We start from the raw sequence: 18,423 nt of genomic DNA, 5'->3' as shown, positions 1-18,423 counted from the left end.
TTAGCTGTTAATAGTGCTACTGAGACTCTGTGACAAGTGGGGACAACCAATAGCTGCATGTTTGTAAATGGGTCTCTTGATAGAAAGGGGTTTGCTTTGGCCACCTCTCATCCTTCCTCACTAAAGCTGGGCTGCATCACTGTGACTAAAACTAGACTGTGTAGGTATGACAATAGCAGGGAAAGGCACTCCAGATAATCCTCAGGGTCCCGAGCACCGCTAGGAATCTCAGGCCCCTTGTCAAGGATGTGACACTGCTTCCCTCGGCCCTAATGCATCTTAAGTACAATTTCTTGTCTCTGAAGGGACTCCCACATCTTAAACCACACTGGAAATATTCCCACTTTCCTCCTTACAAGTGATCAACCCTGTGAGGTCAAGCAAAACCTAAAGTGGACCCGAAGGTACCAAGCCAACGGTTAGTCATAAAATGGTGCAATGATATCTTATGGAAAGTCATTTTGTTTTTTGTGTTAGTGAATTTTCCTATTAATGTTTAGTAACATTAGACAACCCCGGAGCACAGGACAACTGAAAAAAGTTGATCAGGTTTAAGAATGGGAATCGATCATGGTTTTGGGTAAAACAGTAAAATACAGAAATTATGGGAATTTGGTTACTTTAAAAATAAGTCAACGTTTAATTTTGATTTCACTCAGGACAAGAAATGCGGTCTCCTGGGTGAAAGTGTTGTCCTTTAAAACCCACCTATCCACCCTGACCTCATCCATGGTAAATGTTGTCGCTTTTTATAGACAACTACGTCACTTGTCATGGACAACTATTATGTGGGATTTATGGGACATAAGTCAGTGGTTTATCTTACAATTGGTGCATTGCTATTTGTAAGTATTACTACCAACAGTTAATACGAACAGCCAGAAGCACACCTTCACAGTACTTCATAATTGTTCATACAAAAACATGCATGAGGTACCAGATGGCCTATCAGTAAGAACAATATGTGCTTAGGTAGTCATAGGAAAATGCTATGAATTAATTTGAGATGCTTTTCTCATTATCATATTTTACATACAGCCCATCTGGTGCTTCCCATTTATTTGCAAATATTATACAGGTCTGACAACAAAGGTCACATTCTTTTTAGGATCACAACACATCAAAGATTGCTAAGAGACCTTGAGCATGAGTAACTTAGAGCTATGATTTGTCCACTTAAGACAAAATAGTGGTGAGAAGTGCCTGAATGCACTTTATCAAGTACTGAACTTTAGTACAGTATTGTTTCTTTCTTTCTCATACTTTAAGTGTAGCATAATTTGTCCCTATACTTCTTGACTGAGAAATTCTCTGTAGACATGTTTGAGACAACTATATATTTTCTGGATTGAACTAAGATGACTATCTCAACTTATGAATCACGACAATATTGTATTTCAATATTTAAGTACAGGACACATTGTAGAGTCTATGCTCAGAATAGGTGCATGTGGGGTTTCAAGTGTTTACATCACGCTTGATCCGGTTGCATTTCGGATCACGATTGGCTACCAAAGACTTACCAATGGCTATGGACATGTCTTCATTTGGTGAGTAGAGAAACTTTCAGCAACACAAATGTGAAAGATAATCCTCTAGTGTCAGACTGCACAGGTATTATTCTGTACAATGAAGATCAGCAATGTTGAGTAAAATAAACACATTCATTTAACTTTTAATGATAGTAAATGCTCTAAAGTTTGCTATTGCTATTTTAACTAAACCTGCAATAAGTGTTATTATTTTTTGAAATTGTTAGCAAAGAGATGTTTATCATCTAGCTGTTAGAAAGATACATCATCATCGTTTGAGGTTGTGTTTCTGCTTTCCTAATGATTTAAGTTCAATATTCACTTTCTTTTAGCTCTTTTTTGAGGTTAATATCTGTCTATTTAGCTGCGAAATGCTCCACTCCGTCCACTAGCATGTCGCTCACTGTGTTTGTGTGGGCAGTAAGTGTGACTTTAATGCTTCAGTTTTATGCTGAAAACAGTTGCTAGTTTAAACCGAAAACAATGCGGATTTGAGTGAACCAAAACAGTTAAGATGTTGGCGGGAAAACTCGCTCTAAAGCTCCCTAAATCCGAGGGGAGCTGCAGAATTTTACTTTAAATACATTGTTAATATATACATTTTAATTATAGCCACTTGAAGTAAATGGTCTGAATACTTATTGACTGTCGACAGATGCTCTTGAGGAAACTCAACACAGGTATAAGCTCACTCTGATCATCAGAAGAGACCCCATTCTTTTTTCTTGGCAAACAGAAACAAAAGACAGCAGTCTGTGTATATGTCTGTTATCGTTTTTTTTATAAACTTCGTGCAATACAGTGTTTAAGTTTATCACACATTTAGATAAACCATAATCATTTGTCTAGATATATCTATTCTCAACTACATACTATTCATATTGCCCACATAAATGCTATCTGTGTGCAGTTTTTAATCACATTATTCTTTTTTCAAATGAAATCAAAGAAATGAAAACCAATAGAATCTGGAAGCGTCTCGTTGTTTTGTTTTGCTTCTTCATTATATCATGTAGCGGCGTGTCCATGGTTTCAACCCGGATCTGCAGTCACTCGGGACGTTTAGAAGAGAGTGTGGGGGCGGGGGGTAAAAGGGTGTAAAAGGGGACGGGACGGTAAAGTGTTTACATTCTCCTCAACATAAACAGATCGTGTCAGAGTTCAGACTTAAGAGCCGGGGGTCACAGGGGAAGCACAGTGAAAAGAATCTTTGGGGAGGTTTGGGGGTCGTCTAGTGAATCTGTTCGTGGTCATGTGATAGAGTTGAGGAACGCTGATCATGTGACCAAATACTGGCGGGGGGGCTTGGGGAGCAAGTATGGCTGCGCAGGGTTAGAGGATGAAACCGTCCAACAAGAGTCCAGGGGGGGGCACCGGGAACAAAACAGCCCAAAATGCATACCCAGTTTGAACAGTGGTCCCGAAAAAACGTATCTATAGACTTTACAAATATATGTATGCGTAAATTACAATGTACATGTATCTTTTCAAAAGTTTTTCTCTATAGTGTTTTTTTAAACCCTCTCAACCCACATATACATAATTGTCTTTTTTTGCCACTGAAAATGATGAGTTGCATGTCTCACTTTGGGACTCTTCATAGAAAAAAAATTATTAGGTTTTTAGTTTTTCTGCTCAGGCAGTAACCTTTACCTGAATCTGTACAAATGTATTATTCTATATCTCTTTTTTCTGCTTCCTCCAGTCAGAGGTTTCTGTTAATGCCCAAGAACAAACATCTTCAACACGACTATAGCTACAAGTACTACTGTTAACACTGATTAGAATGGAAATAAGACTAACAGAGGCCCATAGAAAACTCAGACTTATAATAACAATGACGTTGGTCAGTTTTCTCAGTCACTCACATTATTGTTGCATTTCTTTCAGTATCAATATTGGAAGACAATTTACAGTATTCAAATCTGAATTCATGTTATAAATCAAAATTATATAATATGGGGTAAAAAAATTACAGGCCCTCATTCTCCCACATATTGTGCACACTCATGCTTGACACTTTGACACAGTTACACACAGCTCACTGGCAGTCCAGCGGCTCTGCATGGAAGAAATTCACAGTAAAAGTCGTCAGATCGAAATCAGAGAGAAAGTAACATGAAAATTCAAATTTTCATTCCAAACTATAGTGTTTGCGAATACGGCTAGCCTGTAATAACGCTAAGAATAATCACAACAACAATTTTACATTAATGATGATCTGGTTAATTAGCAGTAATATTGCACAAAAAGTATGTGAAACATTTTCATTATAGCCCAAGGTTAATTGCGTTTGATCATTAATAAAATAAATCATTTCTAGCATGTTAAAATATCAAAATAGTTTTATTGTGAAAGTTCATTGTTGTTGTTATTATCACTCTGTTATTACTCATCTTGTTTTTGTTCTCAGTGAGGTTGAGCAGACTAAGTAACAGTGAACATGGAGGGAGAGATTTCACTACCTGTCTGTCTATATATTTCCTGTTGAGCCACACCGACTGCTCCTCTCTACCTTGCCTCTTTCATTTCTACCCACTCTCCTTCTCTCCCTTCCTCCTCGCCTCCCCCCCTCAAACCCTCGCTCTACACAGGCGTTGTCTTCCTATTGAGGGTGTTAGAGTTGCTCTCCCTGTCCCCCTTCAGCCTGTCCAGTGTCCCCATGCCTCGCTCCCTGTCTCCTGTGGACGAGGTGAATGGTGGAGGGCCGGAGCCCACTGAGTTGGGCATTGCCGTGTTGGAGTTGGAAGAATTGGAAGGGTTGTGGGACTTAAGAGAAGGGAGTGTACCACTCAACATCACCCCCCCTCCCCCTCCATCCTTTGGGAAGCAGTTGTGGAGCTGGTAGAGCGTGGCCCTGTCCACCGTTCCATACATGGGCGGCAGACCCCCCAGTTTGGGGTCGCGGGACAACGTGTAGAGAGAGATGTCACCTCCAGCCAGGGCCGTGTGAGAGCGAGAGTGGGGGTTTGGTAAAGTGGACACTGAGATGGGGCCCTGGGAAAGCAGCGCAGAGGGAGGCAGGCCGAAGTTTTTGCCCCCCCCTACAGGTGAGGGGTCTCGAGAGCGGGAGGGGTCGGTGGAGCGGGAGGAAGAGCGGGAGCGGCGGCGGAAGCGGTAGCTGGGCAGGCGGAGCATGGCGTGCGTGGTACTCTTGAAAATGTCGGTGCGCGAGCGGCATCGCAGCTCCTTGTTCTTCTCGATGTAGATGTTGACAGCCAGCACCCCCACCATCTCTGCCATGATGAAGGACAGGCCTCCAAAGTAAAATGACCAACCGTAGGAGTACTGCCACTTCTTATCCTCGTCCTTCTTAGGAGAGATGTCCCCGAGGGCAGCTGAGATGTACACTATCACACCAATTATGTTACTCAGCCCTGAGGGAGTACAGAAATACGGTATTTATGAAAGAGCTAAATAAAGTCAGACAGACCAACTTACAGTACTAATAAACACATTTGTCTGACGTGATGATTTGTGACATCCCCAATAAAAGACAACTGGCAAGATGAATGTTGAGTGTTAAACTCTCTGTTAAACTGACAGAATAGTCTACACACAGCCACACTCCTAAACAAAGCACAAAGACTGTTAGGGCAAGTTGTATTCTCCAGACCACCACTTACACGCACAGCCACACACATTGTCTGTACACACAGTATTTCTGAGTTACCTGCAGCCACAAAGAGAATTCCAGCCCCCAGAATGATGTTCCTCTTGCTCTTATAGAACCGACTAGCAGCGATGCAGACCCCTCCCATCAGCAGCAGGATGGCACTGAGGATCGGGAAGATGTTGGAAGCCCTGACTACCCCTGAACAGAGGAGAGGATAATGGGGAACAGCAGGAAGTGGAAATGAGAAGGAGTGGAAATATTCTGTAAAGTAAATGGGACTAAATTCTAGATTTTCTTACAGTTTTATTATATAATATATATAATAATCACTTGGAGTAAATGTGAGCACACACTTTGACCTATTCTCTCGCCCAATAGTTACTTAAAGGTGGGGTAGGTAATTCCCTTCAGAAACGCTTTTTGTTATATTCCATGGAATGCTCTTAACATCCCGATAGCAATGAATACATTAAATGCTTTGACAATAAATACATAAAAACATTTCATCTGTGGAAGCCGTAGGGCTGTGAAAAACATGACAAATTATTTTAGCCGATTTTTTTCGGCTGCGTACTTTCAAATTCTAGCGCACTCGAGCTGGTTTCTCCATTCTTACCTACCCTACCTTTAAGTACATCTTGTACCCATTTTTCAAAGCAGTCACATATTTTCCACATAGGGCCTCATGCAGTTACATAACATAAAGGTGAGGCATTATCAGTACTTACACAATAAGAGACAAGAGTTGATACAAACATAAGAAATGTGTTCTTATATTGCCTCTAGCACACATCCTGTTCTGACACTAAAATGGCATTTTTCATTATTATATTAGGAGTAAATTAAACTTTTTTAAGCCTGTGTCTGTCAACACTATCTTGAAAGATCAGGCCACACCGAGAGTTTAACGTTTGCTAAACTACTCACAATGTTGACATTACGTTACATGTCATTTGTTAGACGCTTTTATCCAAAGCGACTTACATACATTCAGTACTGTGGACAATCCCCACAGGAGCAATTTGGGGTGAAGGGTCTTGCCCAGGGACACAAAGTTCAGCGCACTAAATTCAGCGCACAATCCCACTGAGCCACAGCCTCTCCAACAAGCTAACAAACACCCTATTCTCTTAAAGCTCAATATGGCTTTAAGTTGTCTAAATATCTAATCTAGGAAGGGTAAACAATGCTGCATACAATACTCCAATTTTCTTTTGTTGTAGAGCATTTTGATTGAAGTATGTACAGTAACAGAGCCTGCTCGATCAGTAACCGTCTTTGTCACCAAATAGAAAAAAAGTGTTAAATAATACACCATAAACTTGATTAATACTAAGAGGATGCAGACACATGGTAACAAAAAGTGACAATGGTAAAAGCTGCTCCATTAAACAATATACATAATACATTGTGAGAAATTAATTACTCAGTTTTAGACATACAATCGAATCAAACCCCTCCCCATGTGGCCTTCAGTGCTTTCAGCAGGTCTGCCAACCATGCAACACACACACTGACACGCACACACACACACACACACACACACACACACACACACCACACACACACACACGCACACACACACGCACACAGACACACACACACACACACACACACACACACACACACACACACACACACACACACACACACACACACACACACACACACACACACACACACACACACACACACACACACACACACACACACACACACACACACACACACTCTAGCACTCTGCTCTCATCTAGAACAACTAGGCCATGGGAGAGAAATGCCACCTAAATGCCAGCAAAATGCCTCTGCAACATTGTAAACAGAACACAAGCCGTTCTTTATGTATGCACAGGCACACATGTAGCATATCATGGAGAAGAAAATATCACTGCAGGGCATTGAGAACGAACTAGGGCACCCCATCTCCCCTGACTTCCTGTGCACAGTGTTACATGTTTATTTCTTGCAGAGATAATCTTCTGCCTCTTATTCATAAGCAGGCTTCTCGCATTCATTCATCATCCATGCCAAGTAATGCTGATATTGACTTACGTAGGACGTACTCTGCCCCGTCATGGTCAAAGTCTGCATCTTCTGGGAAGTGGTTGATTTGAGAACACACTCCTCTCTTTACTCCTGAGGTTTGAGAGGAAAAACAGGGGTGACCAGACACAATAAAACTTAAATCATAGCTGTGTAACCTTAGGAAAAGAAACACATACCCTTCTGAGGGACAAACTTATAGAGACCTAAACACAGTCATATCTTTGTTAAACTTCCACTTACTGCATGCAAGTTAGTAACATCACACACATATAGTAAACACACACACACATAAATCAATGCAGACATAGGCAGACAAATAAGTACCCGTCGGGGTCTTGTATGTAGACAGACAGACGAACGGAGGGGTGCACGCACGATGATGACAGCACACCACGGTTGCTGATGGATGGATTGTGAGGAAGATGAATGGAAGTGATGGAATGAAGAGACACAGACGGAGGGAGGGACGGACAGATGTGGGGTGAGCAGGTCTCTTTCTCACAGCTCTTATATTTCCACAGGTTATTCTGTAAAGAAACGGAGGTAAATCAGGTGAGGCACACAGATCAGTGTTATCATCAGGAGACATTAGCGTACGTTTGGCAGATTTACTTCAGTTCCTAAAAAGGAATGATCACAGAATCCCTGCACCTGAAACATGCATCTCTAACAGCTTCTCATTAAAAGACGTACATTTTATGTGGACCTATTAGCTTGGTTATTCTGTGTTATCCTCGCAATAAAAAAAATGGGATTAAATAAGCGATTTAAGTGTGTTCAGGTTACAGTCTTGCCTGAAAGCATGGGGTCGAGTCCCATTTTAACAACATCCACCTTTATATAATCAAAATAATTTCATTAGTATTAGTATTTCGATAGATATCCTGTTAATAATAAATATAAGGCCTGACACATGGTGTAGGGTGAAGGGGTGCCAGATCTCGGCTGACAGAGTTGTGGGGGTTGGTTATAAATGAATAAAGAAATGTTCTATTAAAATGAGAAATGGCCGACAGGTAATTCAGGGCAGCCCCACCTTCAGTGAACCTGCAGAAGGCCTGGAGAGGAGGACAGGACACATCTCTATCCACAGCATAATGTGCCACCCACCCACGGGCATAAATCTTTTAGAGCTAGCATGTCCTGCATTTCTACTCCAGCTACACCTCGCTGCATCACTGCACGACTACTGAGCATCTCTCTTGGCTGAATACTCCACAGACATCAAGGATACTTGACCTCTAAGCCATGCCAAGACACTGTCAGCTCTGCTGCACCGCGATGGGGTAGAAAAGACCGCAAGAGAGGAAACTATGAGGGGGGAAAAGGAGGAGAAACCAGTGAAAGACTAAATATAATGTTTGGGGGAGTGAGACAGAGGGATAGCAGGCGGAGAAACTGAAAGAGTGAGGCGACGGAGGGAGTGGGTGGGGGTGCACTGCAGCAGTGCTGCAAGGGCTCGAGCTTATCTCTAATTGGCTGCTTTGCTATCAGGAAGCTTAGAGATGAGGACAAATTAGCTTTGTACAATGACCAAGCGCAGGATGGGCCGCGGATGCTTTATAAGGAGAGCCAAGAGGTTTTCCTGGAGACAGAAGTCTGTATGTGAGCAAAGGCACAGATCACTAAATCACACCACCCCTTTGGCTGTAGCTGCTTCACTGTTAGCTCCATCACAGCCCTTACTGTGGAGTGTCAGCCAGGCCGTGTAATGTATAATGAATTAGTAGCTTGTTTTGCAGTGACAAGCTGAGGATTGAGAGATGGCCTATGCCAGTTCCTGTAGCTTCCGCCACTCGGAGTGAGAAGTTGATGGGCGTCGGGTGAACGTGGGCCTTTTGTTTCAGCACTTACATTAAATGACTGTACTGCAGCCGGAATCCAACACAATGATTAATGGATTATTTTGAGTGAGGGTTACGCTTCAGTATCATGTAATTATACTGCAATTATGTTGAATTGTTTTCTTGTCATTATGGTACGGTCTAACAAATACAAATAGATTGTGTATGTGTTGCTGCTAATGATTACAGATATCACAGCAATGCAGCAGCTTTCGGAAGGAAGTGTCCGAAGGTCAAGTTAAAGACGGACACTGCAGAACACACTTATACTGATCCTGCTTTGCAACACAAGGAAAACAAGGAATGACAACACATGGTGACTGATGGAAACAATTAAAAGCTTTGACATCGCCAAGATATTAACACTCCACATTATCCAGTGCCTCCCACTCAATTTTGACGAGACAAAAAGACAAGAGCTTGTGAATACATCAAAGTCTGAATACAGAAATCTCTACATTATTGTGTGACAATCTGAATTATTCTACAAGTATAATGGTATAATAACTCCCCATTCACCCGTACCTTACATTGTGAAGTTAAGACTAGAAAGAACACTTGAAGGAATAGTTGAGAAATATGGGAAATAACTTTAATGTCCTGAGTTAGAAGAGAACATTGATACCACTCTCTGTAGGTAGGCCTAGAGTAAATATGGAGCTTAATTTAGCAGCTGGTTAGCTTAGCTTACTACACAAACTGCTAACAGGGTGATGCCAATTTGGACTTTTTTACAATTCAGTCTTTTTACGGATTTAACAAATAACAAACCACAAATAAGATATAACATTTGGAGCTTTAGAGGTGCTGGTACTGTGGGACAGGAAGGTGGTTTCCTCCTGTTTCAAATATACACGCTAAGGTCAGCTGAATTCACTCATATTTATGTCATCAATCTTATCAACTTACTCTGCAACAATAGCAAAAACATGAATATGTATTTCTTCTATCTTCGAAGGACTCTGATTTATTTTCCCTGCTCACCTTCGGGTCCCTACAGTTTAGTCCGACTACATTTTGATTAATTATATACTAACAAGTTTATAAGTAACCAGAGCTGTGCTGCCAGATCCTGTATCAGCTTTCACTGCAGCCTCCTCACGCAACTCAACAGCCTCAAACAAAGCAAACCTATTCCAGCACGCATCCCCTTCAGTCCAAATCACACCCATAGACCTACAATGTCTCCAACAACTTCTTCTTTACCTTCCAGGCAGCATATCCTCCACAGTCCAGAGTGGGTGAGCGCCCCGGGATCCTTCTTGTCCTTGTTATGGGGATCCTCCCCCGTAACATTGGCTGTGCTGTTGCAGATCATGGCACGGGAGTACAGCCAGTAGTCTGTCCCTATTGCCACCGTCATCAGGCCAAAGGCAGCAAATGCCCCCACGGTGGTGAGGAGGATCTGGATCCCCTTCTCACACACCATGCCTTCAAAGAGACAAAAAAGGAGGAGGAATGGAGGAGAGGGAAATAAGTTAGAGAACAAGAAAGAATGGAGTTACAAAGCAGAGGTGAGTTGACAACCTTACACAAAGTTAAGTTTATTGAAAAGACAGCACAATGTTCAGGTGAGATGATGAGGGGCAAGAGGAGGTGAAGGTGGGAGGCAGAGAGGGAGGCGATGAGAAAAAAGGCAAGAGCGAGGAGGGGCGGATGTAGGAGGTGCATAAGTGGCTTTATGATGTGTCCTTGGAGGAGAGTTGGTTGACTCTGCTGACTCCGCTTAACAAGACAGAAATTGATGTGAAACACAACAGATCACACCCTCCCAATCTCAGAGTACTCCATATTCATGACCCTGACACCATTTCCCCATCAGAATCAGCAGGGCTGGAGATGAATACACAAACACACACACACACACACACACACACACACACACACACACACACACACACACACACACACACACACACACACACACACACACACACACACACACACACACACACACACACACACACACACACACACACAACTATACACACACACACACACACACACACACACACACACACACACACACACACACACACACACACACACACACACACACACACACACACACACACACAAATACACACAGTCTAACATGATATCACCTTGGATCTGATTATTAGGAAGGAAAAGTGTGGGCGCACCTTTTACAAACAAACATGTATGCTCTCACACAAATTGAATCATGCAGCTCGTATCATTGACCCATGCGTGTCTTAGATGGAATAAAGTTGCCTTAGTGGCCTGCTATCGCTACTGAGACACTCTCTTGTATGTTAAGCATTCAAAGTTTCCCTTTAAAAAGGTAATACTGATTCTGACATTGTAAAAGACTAAAGCCAACTTTCAACCGGTCAAGACTCACCTGACGCCGAGTTTCTATCCTTCGACTCCATCTTGAAATCTTTCTTTTCCTCGTCAGTGAAGAACGTGCTGTCCCCTCAATCCGGACAGCATCCATCTACTGTTTTCACCCGCTCCCCTCTCTCCTTCTTGCACTCGTTCTCTCTCTTTTGCCTCTTACTCTTGCTCTCTTTCTCGTTCTTTCTTTCTCACAGGAAAGCTGTTGCTGGTGGAGGTTGTGGCTTGGACGGTTGTCCCGTTCTCCGTCCGTTAGCAGAAAACTTGCATCATGGTCACTTTTCTGCTGCTGCACCTAAAATAAAGCAACACAGGGGGGATTTGACATTTCATTAGCTTATTTAGATAAAAGAAAAAAAACATTATTCATATTAGTACAATAGGAAATGAGTGATCTTTGAGTTCTTAACTTTAAAAAATCAAGCCAGTTTAAGACGTAACACCATTCTTTAAGAACATTTGATTTTTCCACCATACTACATTTCATCATTTTTTAAACCAAATGATGGTCCAATTAATCAAGAAGATAATCAAATATAATTTGATAGTAAAACAAAATAGATCACACTAAACTAAAATGGTGAACATTTGAACATTATACCTCCTCAAAATTGAATTATTTTTATTGAATTGTTTTAATTCTTAATCAGACTGCATTGTAAGCGTGTCAGCATGCATATTTGAGCATTTACCTCAAATCACCACTGTACCTAACGACCGCTAGCAGGGCTGAAGATTCATGCTGCAGATTCATTTGCTGTCAAATCAGCGACACATTTTCCATTATAGATGCTTTATTTAAACGTTATAGAACCATATTGGGATTACGCTCGTACAGATTAGAGTAGTTATAGGTGACAGTATTACGGGCTAAAGACTGAATGACTCGAGAGCGAGTTGCACTGCATCTAGCCTGAATAAGAGGAGCAAGAGGGGGAGGCAGAGAGGACCAACCCGACATTGTTACCATAGCAACATTGAATTCCAAAGTCTGGATCAGCATAGAGCGAGGGGGGGAAAGGGAGAGGGGCAGGCGAGGGATAGAGGGAGAAAGAGGCAGAGAGAGGGCAGAGAACAGATAGGGGAAATAAAGAGGCAGAAATGAGAGGGGAATATTTCAAATCAGTGTGTGAGTGTTGACTGGGAAACCCAGACAGACCAATGCTCTATCAATAGATATGTGTGTGACTACGGTGACACAGATGCTCCAAACACACACACAAAAGCACGTGTACTCACAACACACATGAATAAATACAACACGCCATCGAGAGGATGAGAAGTAACCGCTCCGTCGGCGTCTTTTATGGATGAAATATGGAAGAAATATAAGGATATGATAAAGCAGCATGGATTATTCAACAAACATTATTTAGCAGACATAATGCAGTGCAGTCAAGTCTGTTAATATTTGATGATGCAATATGGCACCGTGATCAAAATAGGTTACATCCTGTTTGCATTGTGAGACCCAAACAGAGCTGCCTCAGAGACAGAAGGAGAGACGGTGTGTTGTGTGTGGATTTATTTTGTGTGTGTGCACATTTCCTCTCCAGTGCAACAGAGGATGGTCTAGTCCAATCTTATTGAATCCCAGTAATGTTCCCCTCAGCTCCCCTCAGTTAGACAGTTAGCCTCGTATCTCTGCGTTCAGGCTCCTTATTATGTCAAATGTCAAATGACACCGCCACATTGTGGCTTATTTATACATTGTGGGTTCATATGTGCAAGCAAACAAGTGAATGCGATTGTGCATGAGCATATTAGTGTGTCCGTGTGTATGTGTGTGCATGCATGCTCGCGTGCGTGCGTCCACGTGTAGTATGACCTTCCAACCCTATCAGCATACTGCCTTTCCCTGAGGAAAATACATGACCAGAAGGGTTTACACTATCTCCAGGCCTAAAATATGCAGTATCTAGTTTGGTGTGTGTGTGTGTGTGTGTGTGTGTGTGTGTGTGTGTGTGTGTGTGTGTGTGTGTGTGTGTGTGTGTGGTATTTGACTCCAGTATTTAATGAATGACCTCAACAATAACCTACTAAGTTATTCCCCATAGCGAAAACTCCCCTGTGTAGGAGATCATAATTGTCATTTAATTATCTGTAATTTCTATTTTCCACCAATAACTAAGAAAGAGGGGAACGAGGGGAATAAGGGCAAGGGAGCGTGAAAGAACAAGAGGGCAAGAAAAAATAAATAGAGTATGCAAGTTGAACTAAAAGGGTTAGACCGTACAACAATGATTGCGGGTTGGGAGAAGGATGTAGGTGGCGAAGGGAGGGTCTTTCTCTTGTTCATACTTGATTTCAGCCTCACTCTACAATATAGTCAATATGATATATCCTTATGGATCATGTATAGAGGATAACTGTTTATAATAATGTGGACAACAATAAAAGGTGCTTAAAGATATTTATGTTTAAATTGATGTCCACTCTTTTCTTTGGGTTAGCCGCAATTCCAGCATCTTAGTCTTAGGTGGAAACATAAGGCTTACCACTTAAAACTGAAAAGACATAATATTCCTTTTCCAAAATGCTGAGCTTTCCAGTGCTAGATTTATCTTGTGATGCTTTTATAGTACGTTTGCAACACCCGTTCTGAGGGCCGGCCAGAGGCCAATGAGCTGCAGCAAGACGTACTGCAGCAACAAAGGCCAAGGGCTTAGCTGGGAGCTAGCTGCTGCAGCGTCATTTATGGAACCGGCCCCTCACTTGTCAAAAAACTTCACATGTAATCATAACCTGTGTAATTCCCAGCATCATATAATTCAGCACCTTGTATAGAATATAAGCAATGAGTTGTGGCTCCAATAATGCAGCCATAAATCACACAGGAGATTTGAATGTTGTAGCAGCTGCTCCATTAGCTATTCATTGCATAAATCAACTACCAAACTGCTTGTTGAATAAATGATGACATCTGTAATAAGTTTTTTCCACACATGTGAAAGAAAGCAGTTCTATGTGCGAATGTGAGAGTCTTTTCAGAGAAGATACACAACACTGGTTCAACATCACAGTTACACTACATTGACTGTTGCATGTCCTGGAGAAGAATTATAACTCATATCGGGGATGTAGTAAATAAGTGAAAATGACATAATCTTATACTGATTGCTTGACCAAGAGAAAAATAAACTAAATGTACTTGGCCTACTTACGATGACAGCTCTAAAAATACAAGCAGCATATTCTATTCCTTGTGCTTGATGCACACATGCCTACATATTCAGAACAATGGTTCTTGGTAGCTTGAGATCATTTCTCTCCTTAATCATGAGAAAAGTTACACATCTGAGCTCATTGCTGAGATTCCACAGCTGGCACGCACACACACACACACACACACACACACACACACACACACACACACATCACACACACACACACACACACACACACACACACACACACACACACACACACACACACACACACACACACACACACACACACACACACACACACACACACACACACACACACACACACACACACACACACACACACACACACACACATCCACACATTTACATCTTCACACACTCACATGCATGACAAACTCGCAGGTGCACAGAATCCAGATCAACACGCAAACAAAACCCTAAGCATGCTTGCAAGCACATATGCAGCTTCAAACCCCCACAACGGTCAAAATGATGACAGTAAAATCATAAAATAGGTCATCTTTAAAAGGCACTTCAAAGCGTAGCAGAATTGCCATTAAGCCCATGTGAAGAGTCCACCAACATCCTCTGCCTGCATGTGACCAAGACTCTGCCTGTCTGAGCAGAACAGCCCGAGGAGGCAGTGACACCTTGGTCTAAGAGGCTCCCAAAATAAAGTGTCTCTGGATGACCTGACGCTCATGAACCCATGAACATATGCTTAAAAACATGTGCACGTGAAGCAACCATGCGCATGGAGGAAGATGGCACTATGCACAGAGTGAAGGGACAGCAGATCGTACTCAAGATGGCCCTTTAAATTCATGTTTATGTGTTATTGTCTTAAAGGAAATGTGCTATTCATTTATTATCAAGCCATACAACTGCATCAGAAACGAAGGTAGGAAAACAACTATGAATAACTGCATCTATCACAGCTACTCAAAAAGGCAACATCCTTTTATTTAGATTATTACGGTAACAATCTGAAATATTTTCAAAGATTCAGAGGAATACCAGTTTCACGCAGTCCAATGAGATGTCCTCAAATTGCTTGTTCTGTATGACAAACAGTCCAGATACCAAACATAGTTTATTCACAATGATAAAAACAGCAAATTGTCATTATTGATAGGTTAAGTTATTTTGTTTATGACATTTAATCATATCAATAAATGAATGCTGCTGTGAAACAAAAACAAGATTATATTGTTGACATTTTTAAGGATATACGCAACATCGCTTTTTGGTTGAGAAATGATGACAAGATCAATAACGCTCTCCTCTATGAGAGTGGAGTTGATCTTTTCACCCATCTCTCAGCAAGAAAGCTCGGTTACTATAGCGCGTTTCACAAAACCCAACTTTTCATTCAACTCAAAATCCACTCACGAGCTTTTTCAATGGCTTTCAACCTAATGTCATGGTCTTTATTAGTGCATAGAGTTACAGACAACTCAGCAAAGTCCTTCTGCTCAAGTGGACCTCGATTTTATCAAAGATGTTGAACTTTCTGCCAGTCAACCCAATATGTTCATGTATTATTCACTACTTTTCGCGTTAGCTAAATATAACAGTGAGACTCACAACCTTCTCTGTACTTCTTTTTTTCTAACAAACCTCCTTGAACTGGTAGAAACGCTGACGCAGCTGTCTGATTTACATATCTTTTTAACACTGTATAGTCCACAGTGTTGCAATGATTGAAAAGGCATTGGTCACAGGTCACATGTTGTGTATCTCCAGTCCAGTGAGCATGCCTGCTTGTCAGACGTGTGGACACTGTGTCTGTATGTTTGCACTGCATGCCTCTGCACAGACAGGCTGCCTACAATATATCACTGACACTATACAGTTCAATCAGGCTCCTACAAACCCTGCTCTCAGAGGCTGTGCTTACTTGAGCGAAGCACTTAAAAACACCAAAGCTGGAGGTTAATTGATGCATGGGTCACAGGCATTCAGACAGGAGTCAAGATCAAAGCCTCTGCTCACTGGAATGATAAGCAAGGTTGTTGTACTGAAGAGGCAAATACTGTTAGCCTGTGTTTAATTTGCACGATTACAATCATGGAGCTTGTTTTACTGATGTTGTTGCGGAGATCTGAAGGTCCACATTCATATTTCGATAATTTGGCCTTTTCTTGGACCCTGATATCAAATGTAAACTGAGGTATCTGAGTCTGGTGTTCTTATACAATGCAGCTTTTCCCTCTGTGCTCCCTGAAGAGAGGGAGGAACATTGTGAATCCTTGCTGTACACCATCAAGAGAATTCCTGCAAAGGCATTGATCCTCTGAACAATATAGCAACATGACAGATGTGATGATCATTGCAGAATTGCTTCTCCTCGGAGACGGAGATGAAGGAGCAACAGCCAACCAGCTATGAAACAAGAGAGAAACAGCAAGGCAGAACAAGTGGAAACATTTAGAAGTTACAGACGTCCTTTCAGATTTTTATGGACCGCTCATGTATTAGATGATTATGGTTTGGCCGGCGCTAAAACACAACTAGAGCCTGTGTGGGCTAGGCACTGGTATTGACTGCAATGAGTCACCTTACAGCGTAAACAGCAGATCTTAGAGGCGGCTAATGGTTTTTTGAAAGTATTCCAAAATCCACATAGACATTCATCAAGGCTACAAACACGTACCAAACATAGTACACAGTGTTTCCCACGTGGGATGCGGAGGCGCTGGGGGCACGACAACATACGGTGGTACCAACCATACCTCAATGAAATGTCCTGATCATTGATCGACAGGCGGACAGTCAATGGAAATGCAAAAACATAGTCGAACATGCGCTTTAAGGAAGGTTAAAGTTATACTTCTATTGGGAGTCGGACTCAGGCATTGATCTTGCAACTAGAGTTGGAATTATTTAAATCAACTCCATCTTTTACGATGATTTTGTACAGAATGGTGATTCATTGATTGTGCAATTGAGTTCTTCATCCACAAGTATCTAATTTACAAAGCGAAATAAACAAAAGTAGACTAACTATCAACCAACGCTCATGTATTGACACCAGCATTTTACAGGTAAGTGCTATGATAGAAATGTCAAAGAGTTCACCTTTATCCCTGTGAAACGGCCAACATCAAGTGAGAGTTTGACCGGCATAAGAACCATAAAGGAGCAGGTGCTGCTGATGGACACTTGTGCTGCTGTAAAAGGGAAAGGCCAGACTCTTTTCTGAAGAGATGCAGCACCTAAATCAAAAGCTCAGCTCACAGGGGAACATCTTGTGCTATTACTGCAGGTAAACACATTTTTGTTTAACATCAGATGAAGATAAGCATTGAGAGTTGTACTATGGGCTGCAGCCTCAACAAAGACAGGTATAACTCACTACCTTGTTTTTGACAGTGCACACCACCGTGACTCCTGAATGCTGCAGTGCACACTCCTATAGCATCTCCAATTCAAACACATTTCATTCCACCATTAGCCCAGATGTGATCAGAGCTCTGATGAACAAATGAATGATTGATAAGGTGCCAGATGTTTGGTGCCCTTTACCTCTGGATCTGTCAGAACACCGAGCACAGGTTGGCCTGTGAGAGGAGACAGTGGGCTGAAAGGAAAATGATCTCATAACGCATCAGATAACATGATGTGGCCCAGGTCCAACACGAAGCTAAGATGCTGGCCTTGCACCAGGAGGAGTCCAGAAGCTGCTGAGACCCCGATTAGACTAACACAAGCTCGGAGCTCAGCGCGTGCAAAGCTCAAGTATAGTGATGCGGACTGCGGTGCATTCATTAATAGAGCAGGCTATACACATCACCCTGCCTGCATAGGCTACACGGTGGAAAATGGACGCCTAGCATCAAGCGGCCGGTAAA

The 18,423-nt window shown here is 42.0% G+C and overlaps 2 protein-coding genes across 2 annotated transcripts in view; both read right to left on the bottom strand.

The window, feature by feature from the left end:
- isoc2 (isochorismatase domain containing 2) overlaps positions 1 to 18,423 on the bottom strand; it is a 136,994-nt gene that overhangs the window by 70,587 nt on the left and 47,984 nt on the right. The gene's annotated exons all lie outside the window — the stretch shown is intronic.
- Positions 2,227 to 18,423, bottom strand: part of cacng8b (calcium channel, voltage-dependent, gamma subunit 8b) — a 17,073-nt gene continuing 876 nt past the window's right edge. The window contains exons 2-6 of the mRNA XM_034101507.2: positions 11,404 to 11,694; positions 10,245 to 10,469; positions 7,201 to 7,284; positions 5,206 to 5,346; positions 2,227 to 4,909 (exon numbers count right to left, since the gene is read on the bottom strand). Of these exons, the coding sequence (XP_033957398.1) occupies positions 4,119 to 4,909; positions 5,206 to 5,346; positions 7,201 to 7,284; positions 10,245 to 10,469; positions 11,404 to 11,434 (1,272 nt within the window). The 5' untranslated portion in view covers positions 11,435 to 11,694 and the 3' untranslated portion in view covers positions 2,227 to 4,118. The remainder of the gene's footprint in view (positions 4,910 to 5,205; positions 5,347 to 7,200; positions 7,285 to 10,244; positions 10,470 to 11,403; positions 11,695 to 18,423) is intronic.

This window comes from Pseudochaenichthys georgianus, chromosome 16 (genome assembly GCF_902827115.2).
Source record: "Pseudochaenichthys georgianus chromosome 16, fPseGeo1.2, whole genome shotgun sequence".
Lineage (NCBI taxonomy): Eukaryota > Metazoa > Chordata > Actinopteri > Perciformes > Channichthyidae > Pseudochaenichthys > Pseudochaenichthys georgianus.
The sequence above is the reverse complement of the archived record's forward strand: the minus strand, read 5'-3'. Positions and strand labels throughout refer to the sequence as shown.